Source organism: Hemibagrus wyckioides, linkage group LG14 (assembly GCF_019097595.1).
Source record: "Hemibagrus wyckioides isolate EC202008001 linkage group LG14, SWU_Hwy_1.0, whole genome shotgun sequence".
Classification (NCBI taxonomy): domain Eukaryota; kingdom Metazoa; phylum Chordata; class Actinopteri; order Siluriformes; family Bagridae; genus Hemibagrus; species Hemibagrus wyckioides.
The window spans coordinates 8,472,231-8,488,516 of NC_080723.1; the positions used below are offsets into that span (position 1 = coordinate 8,472,231).

The 16,286-nt window shown below is 37.3% G+C and overlaps 1 protein-coding gene across 1 annotated transcript in view; it reads left to right on the plus strand.

Moving 5' to 3' along the window:
* Nucleotides 1–16,286, plus strand: part of mybpc1 (myosin binding protein C1) — a 40,998-nt gene that overhangs the window by 15,693 nt on the left and 9,019 nt on the right. Inside the window, exons 9-32 of the mRNA XM_058407577.1 lie at nucleotides 1,562–1,672; nucleotides 2,060–2,208; nucleotides 2,296–2,413; nucleotides 2,520–2,568; nucleotides 3,331–3,387; nucleotides 5,333–5,496; nucleotides 5,578–5,710; nucleotides 6,378–6,386; nucleotides 6,913–7,037; nucleotides 7,216–7,321; nucleotides 7,414–7,580; nucleotides 7,753–7,918; nucleotides 8,059–8,165; nucleotides 8,379–8,515; nucleotides 9,603–9,762; nucleotides 10,366–10,470; nucleotides 10,659–10,847; nucleotides 11,447–11,581; nucleotides 12,234–12,401; nucleotides 12,649–12,737; nucleotides 12,864–13,059; nucleotides 13,228–13,367; nucleotides 13,556–13,715; nucleotides 14,878–15,014. Of these exons, the coding sequence (XP_058263560.1) occupies nucleotides 1,562–1,672; nucleotides 2,060–2,208; nucleotides 2,296–2,413; nucleotides 2,520–2,568; nucleotides 3,331–3,387; nucleotides 5,333–5,496; nucleotides 5,578–5,710; nucleotides 6,378–6,386; nucleotides 6,913–7,037; nucleotides 7,216–7,321; nucleotides 7,414–7,580; nucleotides 7,753–7,918; nucleotides 8,059–8,165; nucleotides 8,379–8,515; nucleotides 9,603–9,762; nucleotides 10,366–10,470; nucleotides 10,659–10,847; nucleotides 11,447–11,581; nucleotides 12,234–12,401; nucleotides 12,649–12,737; nucleotides 12,864–13,059; nucleotides 13,228–13,367; nucleotides 13,556–13,715; nucleotides 14,878–15,014 (3,077 nt within the window). The remainder of the gene's footprint in view (nucleotides 1–1,561; nucleotides 1,673–2,059; nucleotides 2,209–2,295; nucleotides 2,414–2,519; nucleotides 2,569–3,330; nucleotides 3,388–5,332; nucleotides 5,497–5,577; nucleotides 5,711–6,377; nucleotides 6,387–6,912; nucleotides 7,038–7,215; nucleotides 7,322–7,413; nucleotides 7,581–7,752; nucleotides 7,919–8,058; nucleotides 8,166–8,378; nucleotides 8,516–9,602; nucleotides 9,763–10,365; nucleotides 10,471–10,658; nucleotides 10,848–11,446; nucleotides 11,582–12,233; nucleotides 12,402–12,648; nucleotides 12,738–12,863; nucleotides 13,060–13,227; nucleotides 13,368–13,555; nucleotides 13,716–14,877; nucleotides 15,015–16,286) is intronic.

The following is a 16,286-nucleotide window of genomic DNA, read 5'->3' on the forward strand; positions in this document are numbered from 1 at the left end:
TGAGTGGTGTGATAGCACTATTTAAGGACAGAAAACATCAACCAGCTGTAACTGATAAAACCCAAATTGATGATCCTCAAATCCTTCTTACCAATTTGAAGGTGTCTCCACATGTTAGCTTACTTTCTACTTTCCATGTTGCTCACTAAGAGTAACTTTCCATACTCACTAAGAGCAAGTCATGTACCAGGGCATATGGCGCAATGAATGCATGAATGCACTGGTTACAACCACAAGATCATGAGTACCAAGTCAGAACAGGATTCTGTGGCCCAAGACTGGCCTCAACACTTGTTAATCCTTTACTCCACTATTGTATATACTTCCTGTGCTGGACAGGGTTCTGTAAGTAGTCCAGTCTATGCCTGTAAGATGATTGGCAATACCATGGACCATCTGTGTTCTAGTTGCTTGGAACACCCTTAGGGCTTTCCCCCCAAATAGGTCTACTGTTCCAAATGGATAGGGACATTCGGAATGCTCAGCCAGGTCATTTTTTGTTTGTGGGGCTGCCCTTAAGTGCAAGTCTGTAAAATGATCACCTTATCACTTGGACCTGGTGAATTGCCCCATTCCTAGAATCTGATGTTTTCTTTAGGGCCTGAAATTCCCTATCTAAAATAACTGTCTATATGGCAGCCATCAGAGCAAATTAGACCTGGAAGTTCTCTACTTGTGTTCACATGAACATAAGCCATATCATAAGGCATCAAGCAGGTAAAATATAGAAGCAAATACAGCGCATGTTGCTTGTCTTTTGATATTAACCAGTTTGCTAGGGGAGTGGGTTCCATCTTATGGGTGTTCTAAATAAAGCATTTTAAGGTTCAAGGTTCAAGGTTCTTTATTGTCAATACCACCATATGTGCAGACATACAGAGGAATCGAAATACTGTTTCTCTTCTTTCGTCAGTATTAACATTGTAATTTCAGTCAGTGCAACAAAGAACAGATTTTTGTGACGGTGCCAGCAGTATACTCGTAATAAATAGATATAAATAAACCAGTGAAAAAAATAAATTGAACATCTGAATGGATATATATATATATATATATATATATATATATATATATATATATATATACATATATATATATATATATCTGAGTAAGTGTAAACAGTGAATTCTATTAAATATACAAATATATTTTAAGGTGCAAATAAGCTGAAGATAGATTTACACTCTTGATGATGATATTGTCAAGTGTATGTGTGACACTGTGTATGTGTGTTGTGTGTTTTGGTTTTGCGGAAACAATCTGGACATCTTTTCAAGTTATGGGTTAGAACTGTTGTGTATACTTTTTGTGTTAACTATTTTTCTCTTTTTCCCCCTTTTCACAGGTATATTATTGTTGCTAATATCATTATGCTTTCCATGTTGCTAAATGCCGTGTTCTCAGCTGGCAGCTGTGTGTATGTGTGAGTCTGTACATTGGTGTGTGTATGTGTGTATGACAGTATATTTTTGTGAACAAGACTGAGAAGATGTATGCGTGTGATTGAAGAAGAATTTGAATTTGTGATTTTGGTGATTATGATGTTCTGCTCTTTTTGCAGTGTGGTCCCTGGGAGAGGGGCAGCCTCCTGAGGATATTGACAAGCAGGTGGAAAACCCACCCCTCTCTACCTTACTTATTGAGAAACCCCAGGGTGGATCCATCCAAGTAGGTTGGTAAAATTATTTTATTGATCATGAACATACCTCAAAAGCCACTGTGAGCTGTTTTGACAGATGTTATCCACCCTGACTGAAGCCCTGTGCGCTCAAGATCTGAGAAAATCAAACACTTTTTACCTGATTCTAGTAGTATCCATTCTGGTGATAACAGCTAAGGACAAATGTTTAAACACATTGCACAGACAATGACTTTCTTAGAGTGGGTCAGTGGCTCAGTACTTAGGCATAAGGGTCACCAGTGAATATTAAAATATGACTCATAGTGATTAAAGTTTGTGGACCAATGAGGAATTTGAAAAAGACAATACACATGATCCCAGGAGCTTCCCATCTCATCTATGTTCAGATTTAATTAAATAATGTCATATGTTCTAAAGGTGGAGACATTACCTTTATTGCAAAGGTAGAGGCCAAGGATTTGCTTCGGAAGCCAACAGTCAAGTGGTTCAAAGGGAAATGGATGGATCTCGCCAGCAAGACGGGAAAACACCTACAGCTGAAGGAAAGTTTTGACCGCATCACTAAGGTAAGGCATATATATTAAAAACAAAACATTTAAGCCCGTAATAAATAGTTTATACTACTGATTAATTCTGGGCCACTTGCTCCACAGATTCACACGTTTGAGATGCATATCATTAAGGCTAAGGAGAACTATGGTGGGAATTACAGATGTGAGGTCACTTATAAGGATAAGTTTGACAGCTGCTCTTTTGACCTCGAGGTCAAAGGTTTGTCTTGTTTTTCATGTTGGTTTGTCAACGCCTCCTAAGACATTTGAAGGAGAACATGTTGTATTTAAAGTATTTAAAATTACTTACAACGTTGCTTTAACAGATGTTCCAGAGACTCAGAGTATTGACATTCGCTCAGCTTTCAAACGAAGGTAACATGAGTCCCATTGCATGATATTCACTTAGCAATGTTTAGCAACTATTGTTTAGGCAAGGAGAAGATAAATACACAATTTGGTTGTGTGATAATAGCATTCTGTAATTAGATTCAACCTTGAACAAGGTTATATCATGGTTAAATGCAGTCTGTTGGTTAGAATTATGAGGAAAATAACATGTCAAACTGTGTATGTGGGGAATACATCCTTGTGTATCATTTTCTGCATAATTTTCTGGCAATGTTGACAAAAGTAGTGATTATGTAACTGTGCTTCTTCTCAGGCAAGGTGATATCTGTGGTTTTATTGTTTAAAATGGAGCTTTCACCCTGAAATCCTTTGCAAACCATTGTCAGGACATGGTTTGGATAGGTTCTGGATTACCATGTTCACAATTAACCCACCAACCAAACAAACAAAATGTCCAAACTAATGTGCTGATCAGTTCGAGGCCATTGCTTTCATACAAACATGTTGCAATGTGTCCAAAAGCAACGCACACTCATCATTCTCACTATAAGCCTGCATGAAGAGGCTAATGTGAGAAGGCAGTCATGGGTCTCTTGGGACCAGTGTACACAGCCTGTGCAAAAACCGTTTCGCGCCAAGTGAAAGGCTTTTGTGTTCACCTCAACTGTGCGTTTGCTTGTTGCTAATGCATAGATTGGAGGTAGAGGCCCATGTTGCGTTGTTTTTTATTCCGGTGTTTGTGATTGTCTAACTGAATTTCCATTAATGTCTTCTTGTTAACAACAGCAGTGAAGGCCAGGAGGATGCAGGGGAGCTTGACTTTAGTGGGCTTCTTAAACATAGGTGAGAACAAGACTATAGTCTGCCCCTCAGCGGACCAAGTCCTTTTCTTTCTTTCTTTCTTTCTTTCTTTCTTTCTTTCTTTCTTTCTTTCTTTCTTTCTTTCTTTCTTTCTTTCTTTCTTTCTTTCTTTCTTTCTTTCTTTCTTTCTTTCTTTCTTTCTTCCTTCCTTCCTTCCTTCCTTCCTTCCTTTCTTTATTTTCTTTTCTTTTATTAAAGACCTGGATAACATTGGTCTGAATTGGTTGTTTTAGTCATTTTCAGCATGTTTCTACATTGTATATGTACTTTGATAAATATGCTGTGCGTACTCCCATCATTGCCAGATACTGTGAAAGCCAGTTTATATGAATAATATCATTTAAGGGGAAAAGATTATTTCTTTATTTAAAAAAAAAAAAAGTTGTCTAGAGTTTGCTTTTGTGCTCTGCTTTTCAGAAAATAGCACAAAAGTAACAAGATTAAATTCCACATTTATTTTGGATTGTCTCTTCTTCTTTCCCACACATTCAGAAACACCAGGTTAGTAGAGAAAATAGGTAATTAAATTAGACCTTACTGCCGGTAAGTACTGTAATCCCATAGTGTATCCAGCATGGACAAACAAGAGTGTTGGTTTACTGTAGTCTGGTAACACTTTATTTAAAGGCAGCATTCATTAATGTTCCAGAAATACTCGGAAATCGTGGAAAGTGCCCTTTGTATTTTACATCAACATAAGACTCGATTAAAGTTTAACCCCTTACATATGTAGGATCCAGTGTTTTATTAGTTTCACAGTAGTTACTAGAAAAATTACTATGAAGAACTGAATGCTGATATGATTGGTCTTTACAAATGAGCATCATAAAAGAAAAGAGACATCATAACTGCTAGGGTGGCATTGCTTGACATTGAGGAGAATGGATCATAACATTGATCTGTGATTAGTGTAACTTCTATAAGTTTCTACTTCCCAGTAGTGTTGCTATAAAATGAAAAGGAAAACACCATTTCAAAAAGGGCATAATTTTCCATCGATTTATGCGAAGTTGGTGGATCACCTACAAATGAAGCTGCAAAATAGTGTTATCGCTACGTTGAAGCATCTTTTAAATGCAAATGAATACATTATACAATTGCATATCTGCCTGTCAGTGCTGTTTACTACACGTCTGTAGTCCTACATCCAGACCTGAAACACACATTAGAGGAAATGAAATGAAATTCATTTCATGCTGTTTCCCCTCAAATCTTCCAGACATTCAGAACAATGTCTGTGAAAGTAAGACCTGATTGATAGACTAGTAGTGACTAACTGAACTCCTCACATCCTATAAAACATCCTCAATAACCGGATTATAACAACTCTATTCACGTTTAATAAACACTCACATCTCATTCCAAGACATCAATTACTTTTACTAATTTTAGACACCTGCATAATGACTGGCCTACATGGGTAAGAAAAGGTTTCACTTGCAACAGAATATAATGTTACCTCTTTATAATGCTTTAAGTGTCGTGTTTGAAATGATAGGTTTGACCGGCACAGCATAGCATCTTTCTATGTAACAACGAATGTTATTCTACCATGAATATTCATTCATTCTGCCTTTACACTGACAAATTCATTCAGTCAAACTTAAACTGCTTTCATTTTTTTTACTATTTAAAAATCTTGACCTGCATAACAAATCCATCCCCTGATTTTTTTGCAAGCCATAAATAATATGTATCTCATGCATTAAATGATCCCACAGTTCAGTAGCTTAAACCTTTTTAATAGTATTTCTCATGCCCACCATTTTCAGAGCAGCTACTATTAAGTTACTATTAATTAATAAGCAACAATAAATAAAATCATGCTTTTTAAATTCTCTAAATGATAAGCATCTCAGTCAGCATCAGAATGAATAAGCACCCTGGTTCAGTTCACTGAATTGATTATTGTGCTCTGTGGTGTCAGAGAGATCAAACAGGAGGAGGCACCAGAGGTGGATGTCTGGGAGATCCTGAAAAATGCCCGACCAGATGAGTATGAGAAGATTGCCTTTATGTATGGCATCACAGACCTCCGCGGTCTGCTGAGAAGGCTGAAGAAGACAAAAAAAGAGGAAAAGAAGAGTGAAGGTGCTCCAGTGATTCAGTAAAAGGCTGAATTCCAGAATTTTTCAAGTGGATGTAATTTTATCACCTAATTGTTTCTTATAGCGTTTGCCAAGAGGTTAGAACCTGCGTACCAGGTGGACAAAGGAGGGAAGGTACGATTAGTCGTGGACCTGGCTGACCCAACTGTTGAACTGAAATGGTACAAGAATGGCCAAGAGATTCGTCCTACTCCAAAGTAGGTCACATCTTCTTTAGTGCATTCATTTTATTGAGATGCATTCTGAGAAAATATATTTAATTTATGGTGTGGTTTTGTAGGGATTTATCTGTATTTTGTGGTTCTGCAGGTCCCATATGTAATGGTTATTGACATTCATTTACATATTGCCAACCTCCTCAACTGTATTCTTAAAAGATGCTATTGGTATCAGCTTTGGAATGCTTATTATATATTTCCAAATCTTTGTCCAAACAAGTCAAATTTAGAAAATTGTCAGATTTAACTTAAGAACAAATGTATGTATTTTACTAGTCTAGCACTTTACTACCAACTAGGATGGGTTATGTGCACATACCAGTTAATTAACCAGATCCCTGCTTTTAAACCCACAGAAGCTTGATGGATAATGCTAAAATGTTCAAATGTTATGCCATGGTTTTTAAATAAATTATATTAGAGAAAAAATACAATGTTTCCTGGGATTCACAGAAAACACCTTTCTCAAGCAGCTTGTTTAAAGCCTAACTAATAAGTGCAGTTTTTTTGTTGTTTAATATCTGATAAACTCTCTCTAAATCTTGAATATTTTTATTTTATTCTGTCTGTGGAATTGATGCATCATAACCTCCACCTCTTCCCTCCTGTGGTGTGACTCCATTTGGACTCCTCATTCATGCTAAAGTAATAGGAAGTAAGTGTTGAAATCTCTAAGTCTTTACCTATTTGCCAACATCTAGTCAGATAGTGTTGATCCTGGAGAGAAATGAAATTTTCATACTCATGCCAATTGGATTTTTATTGAAGAGTGCCTTAACTCTTAAAAACAAAACTGTTTTATTAGCTGTGTGAAAAATATTATTATATGATTCATAGAACAGGTTGTAGCACATATTTCTGAAGTGTTTCGTTTGAATTTAAGCCTGGTACATAGACAGCATTGGTTAAAGAGGTAAATGACGAGGTCCGGTCATGTTGTCTCAGGAAGGGTTTCCTTGCCACTGTTGCCTCTAACTTGCTCAAAAGGGATGCATATAAATCTATATATCCTTTATGACAATGTCTACTAAAATATGATTTGGAAGTTTATCTGAATATACATTTTCTGCATGAATTATTGTTAAGGTGTTGAGACATCAAACTCACTATGTAGCTGATGCCCCATCACTGAACAGCGTTACAGGTCTCATTACATTACTGACCAGTGTTTTTTTTCACAGGTTTATCTTTGAGCACAAGGGCACACAGAGGATCATGGTTATCAATAACTGTCAGCTGAATGATGATGCTGCCTATTCAGTGGTAGCTGGAGATGAGAAATGTACTACTGAGCTGTTTGTGAAAGGTAAATTCTTATACACATTAGAAATTTGTGTCTTTTCATTCTCTGAGTGTGTGTTTAATGATAAAAGATGCTATGAGATCTTGCACATATACAGTAAAGTCTATGGCCTTAGTATCTATGTAGATGTGAAAAGGAACTATTGTTAGATTTTAATGCCTGGGTCTGACCCTTTGTGCAGTGTTACCAGTGAAGATTGTTAAAGAGCTGGAGCCTGTCAAGACTACGGTCAATGAACGTATCGAGCTAGAGTGTGAGGTGTCAGAAGAAGGAGCACAAGTTAAATGGTGTGTTTCTGTGTCTTTGTTTAAAAGAATTAAATATAGAGAGAATAATGTTGAGGAAGAGAAAACATCATTTTCTCATTCCTCTGTGACAGGATGAAGAATGGAGTGGAGGTTCCTACTGGGGTACGTTCAAGATTCCGTGTGAAGGCTGAAGGCACAAAGCACTGGCTGATTATAGATGACGCCATGAAGGAAGACACTGGAACCTATTCTATCATGGCAACTGGGGGTACCAGCGAGGCCCGTGTGCAAGTGGACTGTGAGCACCATTTATTTTTGTTTTTATAACCCAATCCTATTGCTACTAATCCAAACTTAGCAAAAAGTGGTTAACATTTTTTAAACATTGTGCTTAAGAAAGCATTTTGTTCTCTTACCCTATTCCACTCTTTCTCTCTCTTCCATACCACTCCATCATGTTTTCTGTACAGTGAAGCCACTGAAGATTCTGCAAGATCTACAAGACATGACAGTCCGTTTGGGGGAGCCGCTCAAGCTCCACTGTGAGATCTTACCCGGAAACGTCCCTGGGCGCTGGTACAGAAATGGTCAGCTTATTCAGTCCAGCGATCGCATCACCATCATCCACAGAGCTAAGTACGCATGCACCCAGTTCTATTCCATCACACTGCTTTAAATCTGTGTTTACGCTCCCGCACACATCATCCCTTATTATCCAGTCAAAATGCCAATATTTATCAGTCCTACAGTAAAGAACTCAAACTTTTGTTTGACAGGACCCACAGGATGGAAGTTCAGAGCTGCACTCTGCATGATGCTGGAGACTATACTTTTGTGCCTGAAGGGTACACACAAAGTCTTAGTGCCAAAATCCACATAATAGGTACCTATTTTATTGGGAAATTCTTAAGACATATAAATATTGAAAGCTTGTTTAACTTATTTACTGAGTCAGAGGTTTACTAAGGAATTTACACTGTTGCTGGAGTGTATACAAGGTTAGAATTGTTGACTGGATTTTTATAGGATGTTTCTGGAGATATGTAAGTATGTATGTATGAGGTAAGTACAAGGTTGCTGTTTGTTTTTATTTCAGACCCACCTAAAGTGTATTTGGATGCTTTGAATGCTCCAGATAACACTATCACAGTTGTGGCTGGTAACAAGCTACGTTTGGAGGTCCCTATCAGTGGAGAGCCTGTACCCAGAGTGGTGTGGATGAAAGGAGAGCGGGTGAGTAGATATGGAGGGATGACAGAGGGAAATTGGAGACCAGTCATCTGGCCTGTCATAAACCCCAGAGTGAGATCCCCAAATATGACTACCACTTTAAAAGCTGAAAGTCTGGCAGATCTGTGTTTAACAACATTCGGGTAAGTCTACATTATGCCAAGAATAAATAAATCAGCCATGACTTCAGTGATGCAATTGTTTTTGCTCTTCAATCAACTATATGCTTCGGATTGTTGAGACCATGGTGGAGATGTCTGGTCATCATGCACAGTGCCATGTTTGGTAAAACCAAATGAAGCGTTTTGCCACAAACACGTCATACAAACTGGCAAACATGGGGGTGCGGTGGGGGGGGGGTGATGATTTGTGCCTGTTCTGCAGCAACAGGACTTGGGAAACTTGTAGTCATTGAGATAAAAAAAGAACTACACTTTATACCTGAATAAACAAAGCAATAAATAAATAGGACATCTCTTGAGCAGTTTAAGCCAGGGGGTCATCTAACAGGACAATGATTATGAGCACACCATTAAATCAAACTATAACTGGCTAAAGGAGAAAAAATCAAGGTGTTGGAATGGCCAAGTCAAGCTCCAGACCTCAACCTCACTAAGATGCTGTGGCAGGATCTTATGAGATCTGGGCATAAACGAATGCTCCAAAACATCATTAAACTGAAACAATGTTGTAAAGAAGAGTGGGCCAGAATTTCTCCAAAACAATATGGGAGACTGATATACTTCTACAGAAAACATTTATTTCGAGTTATTGTTGCTAAAGGTGGTTCTATAAGTTGCTGAACTTATTTATTCCTACTTGGTATCTGAATGTTGGTTTACTTTTTGGGAAAATAAGATAGCATATTGAAATCTGTTGTATTGTCACCTAAGGTTATTTGTTCTTTGATCTCCACGTCCACATTTTGGAATTGTAAATTATTTTCCTGAACGCACCTATGATTTTGCAATCAGCAAATCTCTTTTTGTTTATAAACACCAAATGTCTGACACTACTAAGACTTTTTTTTGCAGCAAATGTACAATTATAAATTAAGCCTTGAGGCAGTTCGCATTGTACTTGTGTCCAGGTCATTCTTGAGACAGGGAATCGTGTTCGTGCAGAGACTTTCTCTGACCACACCTCCCTCACTATTGAAGTCACCGAGCGCGAGGACAGTGGCAACTACAAGATCGTCCTGCAGAATGAAGCCGGAGAGGACACAGGCAGTGTCAAGATTAAGGTTGTGGGTAAGGCTCTTAAATAAATACACTGGACTTTCTGGATTCTGCAGTGGACATGACTTTTGCCAGCTACAGTTGATGATGAAGCAATCTGAAAGACAGCAGGTAGCCATTTTAGGCAGCTTCCTACTGTTTATAGTATATTTGTCTATATTTATTGAGTATGCTTCTTTAATCTCGGTATGAACATGTCAAACTGTTCCATCTGTTAAATTTTCTTTTTAAATTTGTTTAAGCCTTCAATTTCTTAGTTATCCTTAGTATTTTTTTTTAGGAATTTTAACATACAGTTTTTCAGCTCAGACAGCAGTCTTGACTGGAAATGTTTATTTTATTTTATTAAATGTACAGAAGGAGGCTCCAGAGTCTGTGATTTGTTTGACAAAATATCAACATCTTAATATGAATCTTTTTTATTATTATTATTTTATTATTTTACTGTAGTCAATAAAATATTTTACCCTTTAGATCAGTTTGTGCTATTTAAAGCTGTCAGGTTGATAATGGTATACAGTATATACACAGTTGTTTAAAAACACTTAAGGGTTAAAGGCATTTTTTTAATAACTATTAAAACAATTACATATTTTTATTCTCTCTGCATTCTAGATATACCTGATCCCCCTGGACCTCCTTTGGTCCCTACAGTTGGTGGTGACTGGTGTACAATGACCTGGGATCCTCCTGTTTATGATGGGGGTTCTCCTATCCTGGGTACGAAACGCATCAAACATACTGAACACATTTTTTATAATTATTTATAGTTTTTTTTTTTTTGAGGTCCTTTTACACCCCTTTATCAACAGCCAAATCCCAAACTTAACATAAATCAGCATAAAAAAATCAGTTTCTCCAACACCAGCATTGCCCTTATGGCTGTGCTGTGCTGTTCTGATCCTCAGGATACTTCATTGAGAGGAAGAAGAAGCAGAGCTCCAGATGGATGCGTCTTAACTTTGACCTCTGCAAAGAGACCACATTTGAGCCTAAGAAGATGATCGAGGGTGTGCCGTATGAGGTGCGGATTTTTGCCGTTAATGCAGTCGGTGTTTCCAAGCCCAGTGATCCATCCAAACCCTTTATTCCCCTTGGTGAGTACCACACCTTTCACACCATTGAGCTTGCTGGTGTTTATTACATCTCCAGTGCCTCCACCTGTCCATAAGTACTTATGCTTGGTTATGTCACTCCCATTTTGTCTTTTTACGTAAGATAATAGCACACAATCCTAGCAGATCCCTTCATACGAGACAGCAACAGATATACCATGACACCATCACCATATTTGAGCCTGTCCTTCAGACAGCCCTTTCGCAGCTGTTGCTTTCCAGAGATGTGAAGTATCCCTGCTCTATACACAGCACAAGCCTGAGATTTAGAGGACATTTAACATGTCATTATTATGACTGAATTAAAAGTTTAAGAGATCAAGGAGAGTCTGGGAGGACGTGCCCAGAGATACTTTCATTGTGTGTGTGTGTGTGTGTGTTGTATGTGTGTGTCCGTGTTCAGAATCATTTAATTATTCATGGATGTTTTAAATAATGTTGTTATATATTTGATTATCCGTATGATAATATAGATCTAAAAGTGTTATATTTCAGTATACTGTGCACTTGTTTACTAAAATACAGTATGTATGAAATTGCAATCAGACCTCTGTTTATTCTGGCTCTTGATTTTTTTCAAGCTGTCACCAGTGAGCCCACTATGCTGGTGGTTGACGAAGTCACAGATACAACTGTCACGGTGAAGTGGCGTCCTCCAGAAACCATCGGTGCTGCCGGCTTAGATGGGTACCAAGTGGAGTACTGCCTTGAAGGAAGTAAGACCCTGCTATAGACCTGTGTATACTTTGTCACATCACTATCATTAACACTAATGAATAATAGATGTTGCCAGAATATCTGTACTGTAAAGTCAGTAATTTCCATAATATAATATTCCATTATCATATGTCAGGTCAAGCCAACCTTTATTTTATAGAGCATGTTTAACAGAAGCTGCTTTCAGAAATCAATCATGGCATAATAGAGTTATTTTAAAATATATGTAATAATCTGTTATATAATTTATTATTATTATTATAAAAATATAAATTTAATATTTTTTATTAAAAATATTATTATTATTATTATTATTATTATTATTATTATTTTTTTTTTTTTTTTTTTTTAGTTTGAGGGTGATCAGCGTTCAGTAGTCTAACCATGATGAAATTAGCGAGTTAAACACAGATCTCAGGTGGAAGAAGCTACTCTTAATTACAGCACTGATTTGAACAGCAGTTAAATAATGTATTTTAAAAAAGAATAAATATATGAATATTTAAATATCACCATCTAGTAGGGACTTATATAATTGTGTATAATGAAACTGGATAACAGGACTGACATCATGTGATGGTACCATGCCTACCATGCTCTCAGAAAAGTGGTTATACTGTATAACAGCTGAACTATTGTCTGTTTCCACAGCGGATGAATGGATACTTGCCAATAAGGAACTGACTGAGAAAACTAGATACACAGTCACAGGCCTGACACCAGAGTCCAAAATCCTAATCCGAGTAAAGGCGATTAACGCGGCTGGTGCCAGCCAACCACGCACCATTCAACACTCTATCCTTGTCAAGGAGGTCATAGGTGAGCTACATTAACAGCAGCTCCTGTTTTTAGTTTTATAGAATGCAAAAAGCCCATATTTATAGAGTTTGGAGTAAGTTAATGCTGTATGAAAAGCAATAGTCATACCTGGATGGATATGAGCTTAATATTCTTCTGTGTGATGATACTATAAGTGTGGAGCTACCCATTGTTTTACCCTTAGATGATCTATTAGATTATGGCATTATATGTGTTTGCAGTAGATTATGAAACTTCTATGTTACAGAGCCCCCAAAGATTCGTATCCCTCGCCACTTGAAGCAGACGTACATGCGCAAGGTCGGAGAACAAGTTAACCTCGTTGTGCCATTCATGGTAAGGCAATGATTATTACCGGAAAGCACACATAAGAAATTATTCTGTGAGCTCAGGAATTTAAAAGTCATTTAACAGAACATATTTAGCCTAATCAGACTGAAATTTGTAAAATGTTTTGCCCAGGGCAAGCCCAGGCCAAAGATCACCTGGCTGAAGGACGATGAGGCTATCGATCCAGCGCAGGTCAACATCCGCAACTCTGACTGCGACAGCATCATCTTCATCCGCAAAGCTGAGCGCAAACACTCTGGGAAATATAAGTTGTCTGTGCAGGTGGAAAAACTTGTGGATACAGCTATCCTGGATATCCAGATCGTGGGTTAGCAATCAGACTTTATAATACTCAAAGACTGGAAAGAGGTTTACAAAGAAAGAGGCTTTTATTTGATTATAATACTGTATGTTGGTCAAAAACATATCCTTTACCTTATCTTTGACAACTGTTATGCATAACTCTGATAACTTTTTCTGATGCTCTCTCTGTTAGACCTCCCTGGTCCTCCACAATGTGTTCGAATTGAGGAGGTCTGGGGTGAGAATGTAGCTCTGGACTGGACGCCACCTAAGGATAGCGGCAATGCTCCCATAACAGGATACACCATCCAGAAGGCAGATAAAAAGACCATGGTATAGAAGATTTTTCTGCTCCCTGGCATAACCTCCCATAGAGGGAGAAAAACAATGTCTTGTTTTTTTTGCAGTTCAAGAATCTGTATGACCATGGATGCTATCACAATACAATCTCAATGAATTTATTTACTTATTGCGTATTCTACAAACGATGCATAATATCCTGTTGGCTATTGCATCTACAGGAGTGGTTCACCTGTTTGGAGCACTACCACCGCACATGTATCACCATCACTGAGCTGGTAGTAGGCAACGAGTACTATTTCAGGATCTTCTCAGAGAACATGGTGGGCTTGAGCAAGAGCGCCACCACTACTAAAGATACAGCAGTCATCGTAAAGGAGGGTAAGTTCCAAATCTGTAAGAATCTAATCTGTTACTAGTTGAAGTAGAGACAAAGATGCGTTCCTCACCTATATGTGTGTAGCGTTCCTTTGAGTTTCTCGATCTTGGATCTCTAAATCCATCAAGTATCCAGTGGATAAGGTGAAAGTTAAACATCTATAAAATGAATGTTTTGCTTGAAACAAGATTTTCTTTTCTTTTGTTCTAACTGTGATCAATAGTACTATACATCTGTAACCTAAGAGCCTGGAATCCTATATTTGGAAAAAACAAACAAACATAATACTTCAGCATAGACTCTTTAAAGTCCTTAGATTTTTTAGTTTTGCTATCTTGAGTGAATTTTTATATTTCAAATGGCAGATTTTCCAGCTAACCTTTCAGACAAACAGTAAAATAGATCAAACGTGCTGGGTGTATTGTATTCACTGAACACCACACATAAAAACTCAGATATTATCAGAAATACCAGAAATATTTAAATGTGTTCTTCTCCACAAGGTTTTTAAAAATGAACAATAAACACAAACAGTACATAAAGATTTACTTCTAATTACATCTATATCTTAGCAATGGAAATATCTTGACTATAGTTAAGTTGATCTAGCATTTCTTGATATACGATTGCAATTATTTATTTATTATTAATAATTATTACACATTTCCAGAAATTGCTTATCAATTTTAAACTTTAGTCTTTTTTCATTCTTCTTTCAGAGATCTTTGCTTTTTTTTTTTTTTTTTTTTTTTAGAAATAAATGCTTAAAATTAGTAATATTATCTGCCATTATTTCCAGGTTGAATTTAGACACAATTCCTAAAAATGGGTTTCAGATATTTTCACTTGACAGAATGTCAGGCATTGCAGGGAATCTTTCTCCATCGCTTTATTCCCTCATTTTTGTTGTTTACTTGGAGAAAAATGTACATCTGAAAATTTTAGAACTGTTTGGCTCAAAGAAAGACTAGACTAATATAATATTGCACACTGAGCTTTACTAGGCTAATGATAAACTAAATTGGTGTTGTCTCTTCTTCATCACATAAGGGATATTCCCCCATGATACAGTGCTTGGCCCGTATCATGCACACTCCCGCTATCCATATCCCCTTTTTTCTTCCTCCTCCTCTCCCTCTTCTGCCTCCTGTCACTCTTTCTCAGGTATGAACCTGAAGAACCCAGAATACATCAACTATGACTTCACAGAGGCACCCAAGTTCACGCAACCACTCATCAACACGTTTGCTGTCGCCGGGTACAACGCCTCTCTTAACTGCAGCGTCCGTGCCAACCCACGGGTACGTGAGAGATATGTGTGTGTGTGTGTGTGTGTGTTAATATCTGTGTTAATATTATCACTCAGCAGTTACAGGCAGGTCAGTAATGCTACACAGATGATCTGTTTAATGTTTAATCTAATTTAAAAGCATCCATTAATTCTCAAATCCATCACAAATCTGGAAACAGACACATGCTTTTTACTTAGCAAGTTAATTTACACAGGAAATTAAAAAAACACAGACAAATTCATTATTAATCTACAGTTGAGTCTAAAGCTTTACACACACCGAGGCTAAAGAAAGTCCAAATCATTTTTCCACATCTCCACACTTTTCTTGTGTTACATCAATTAGGACTATAAGGACATTTAGTTCTACTCACATTTCAATAAATGTTCATTTCAAAATAGTAGCTTTAGAGACATTTATTTCAACATTTATTTACTAGATTCAATTCAATTCAATTCAATTTTATTTGTATAGTGCTTTTAACAAAGATTTTCTCTGGGATTCAGCTCGGGACATTGTGATGGCCGCTCTAACACTTTTACTTAGTTGTCTTTAAGCTACTTTGACTGAACTTCTTGTAACTCAGTCATGACCAAGTTTCAACTTTCTTGCTGATGTTCAGAGATGTGGCTTCACTATTTCTAGATAATAATCTTTCATCATGATGTCATCGATCTTCTGAAGTGAATTCCGTGATGCTTCCACCCCCGTGCTTTACAGTTCGGATGTTCTACAGATTAAATGCCTCACCCATTATCCTCCATATTTAGCACTGCTCATTATGTCCTAACTGTTCAAGGTTTGTTTCCTCTTCAAAAGCCTGGTGTTTACACATAAACTTCAGTCTGGCTTTTATGTACCTTTTATATTTTCCTTGTATGATATAGAACTTCCTTAATGATGCCCCTAACTCCTTCATCACTTCCTGTTGCTGACTTGGGGTTCAGTTGAATCTTTTGGACTAAAGTTCCTTCTTGTCTGGGAGTGAATTTGTGCCTCCCTCCTGAACAGTGCAGTGTCTGTGGGATATGTAAGATTATAACCCATTAATTAAAGTTGTCAGAGTTATTGTTTTAATTGATGCATCCATTCTTTCGCTTTCGGTGACTGCTTTATTCTGGTCTGCGATCAACCTGGATCCCGTCTAAACAACATTATTAGAATACCATTCATGAACATATCACAATATACACCTTCATGCTATAATAATGTTTAGAGAACTTAAAGGTCATGGGTTAACTCAAATTAACAGGGCGGTGGTAGCTCTGGTGATTAAGGCTC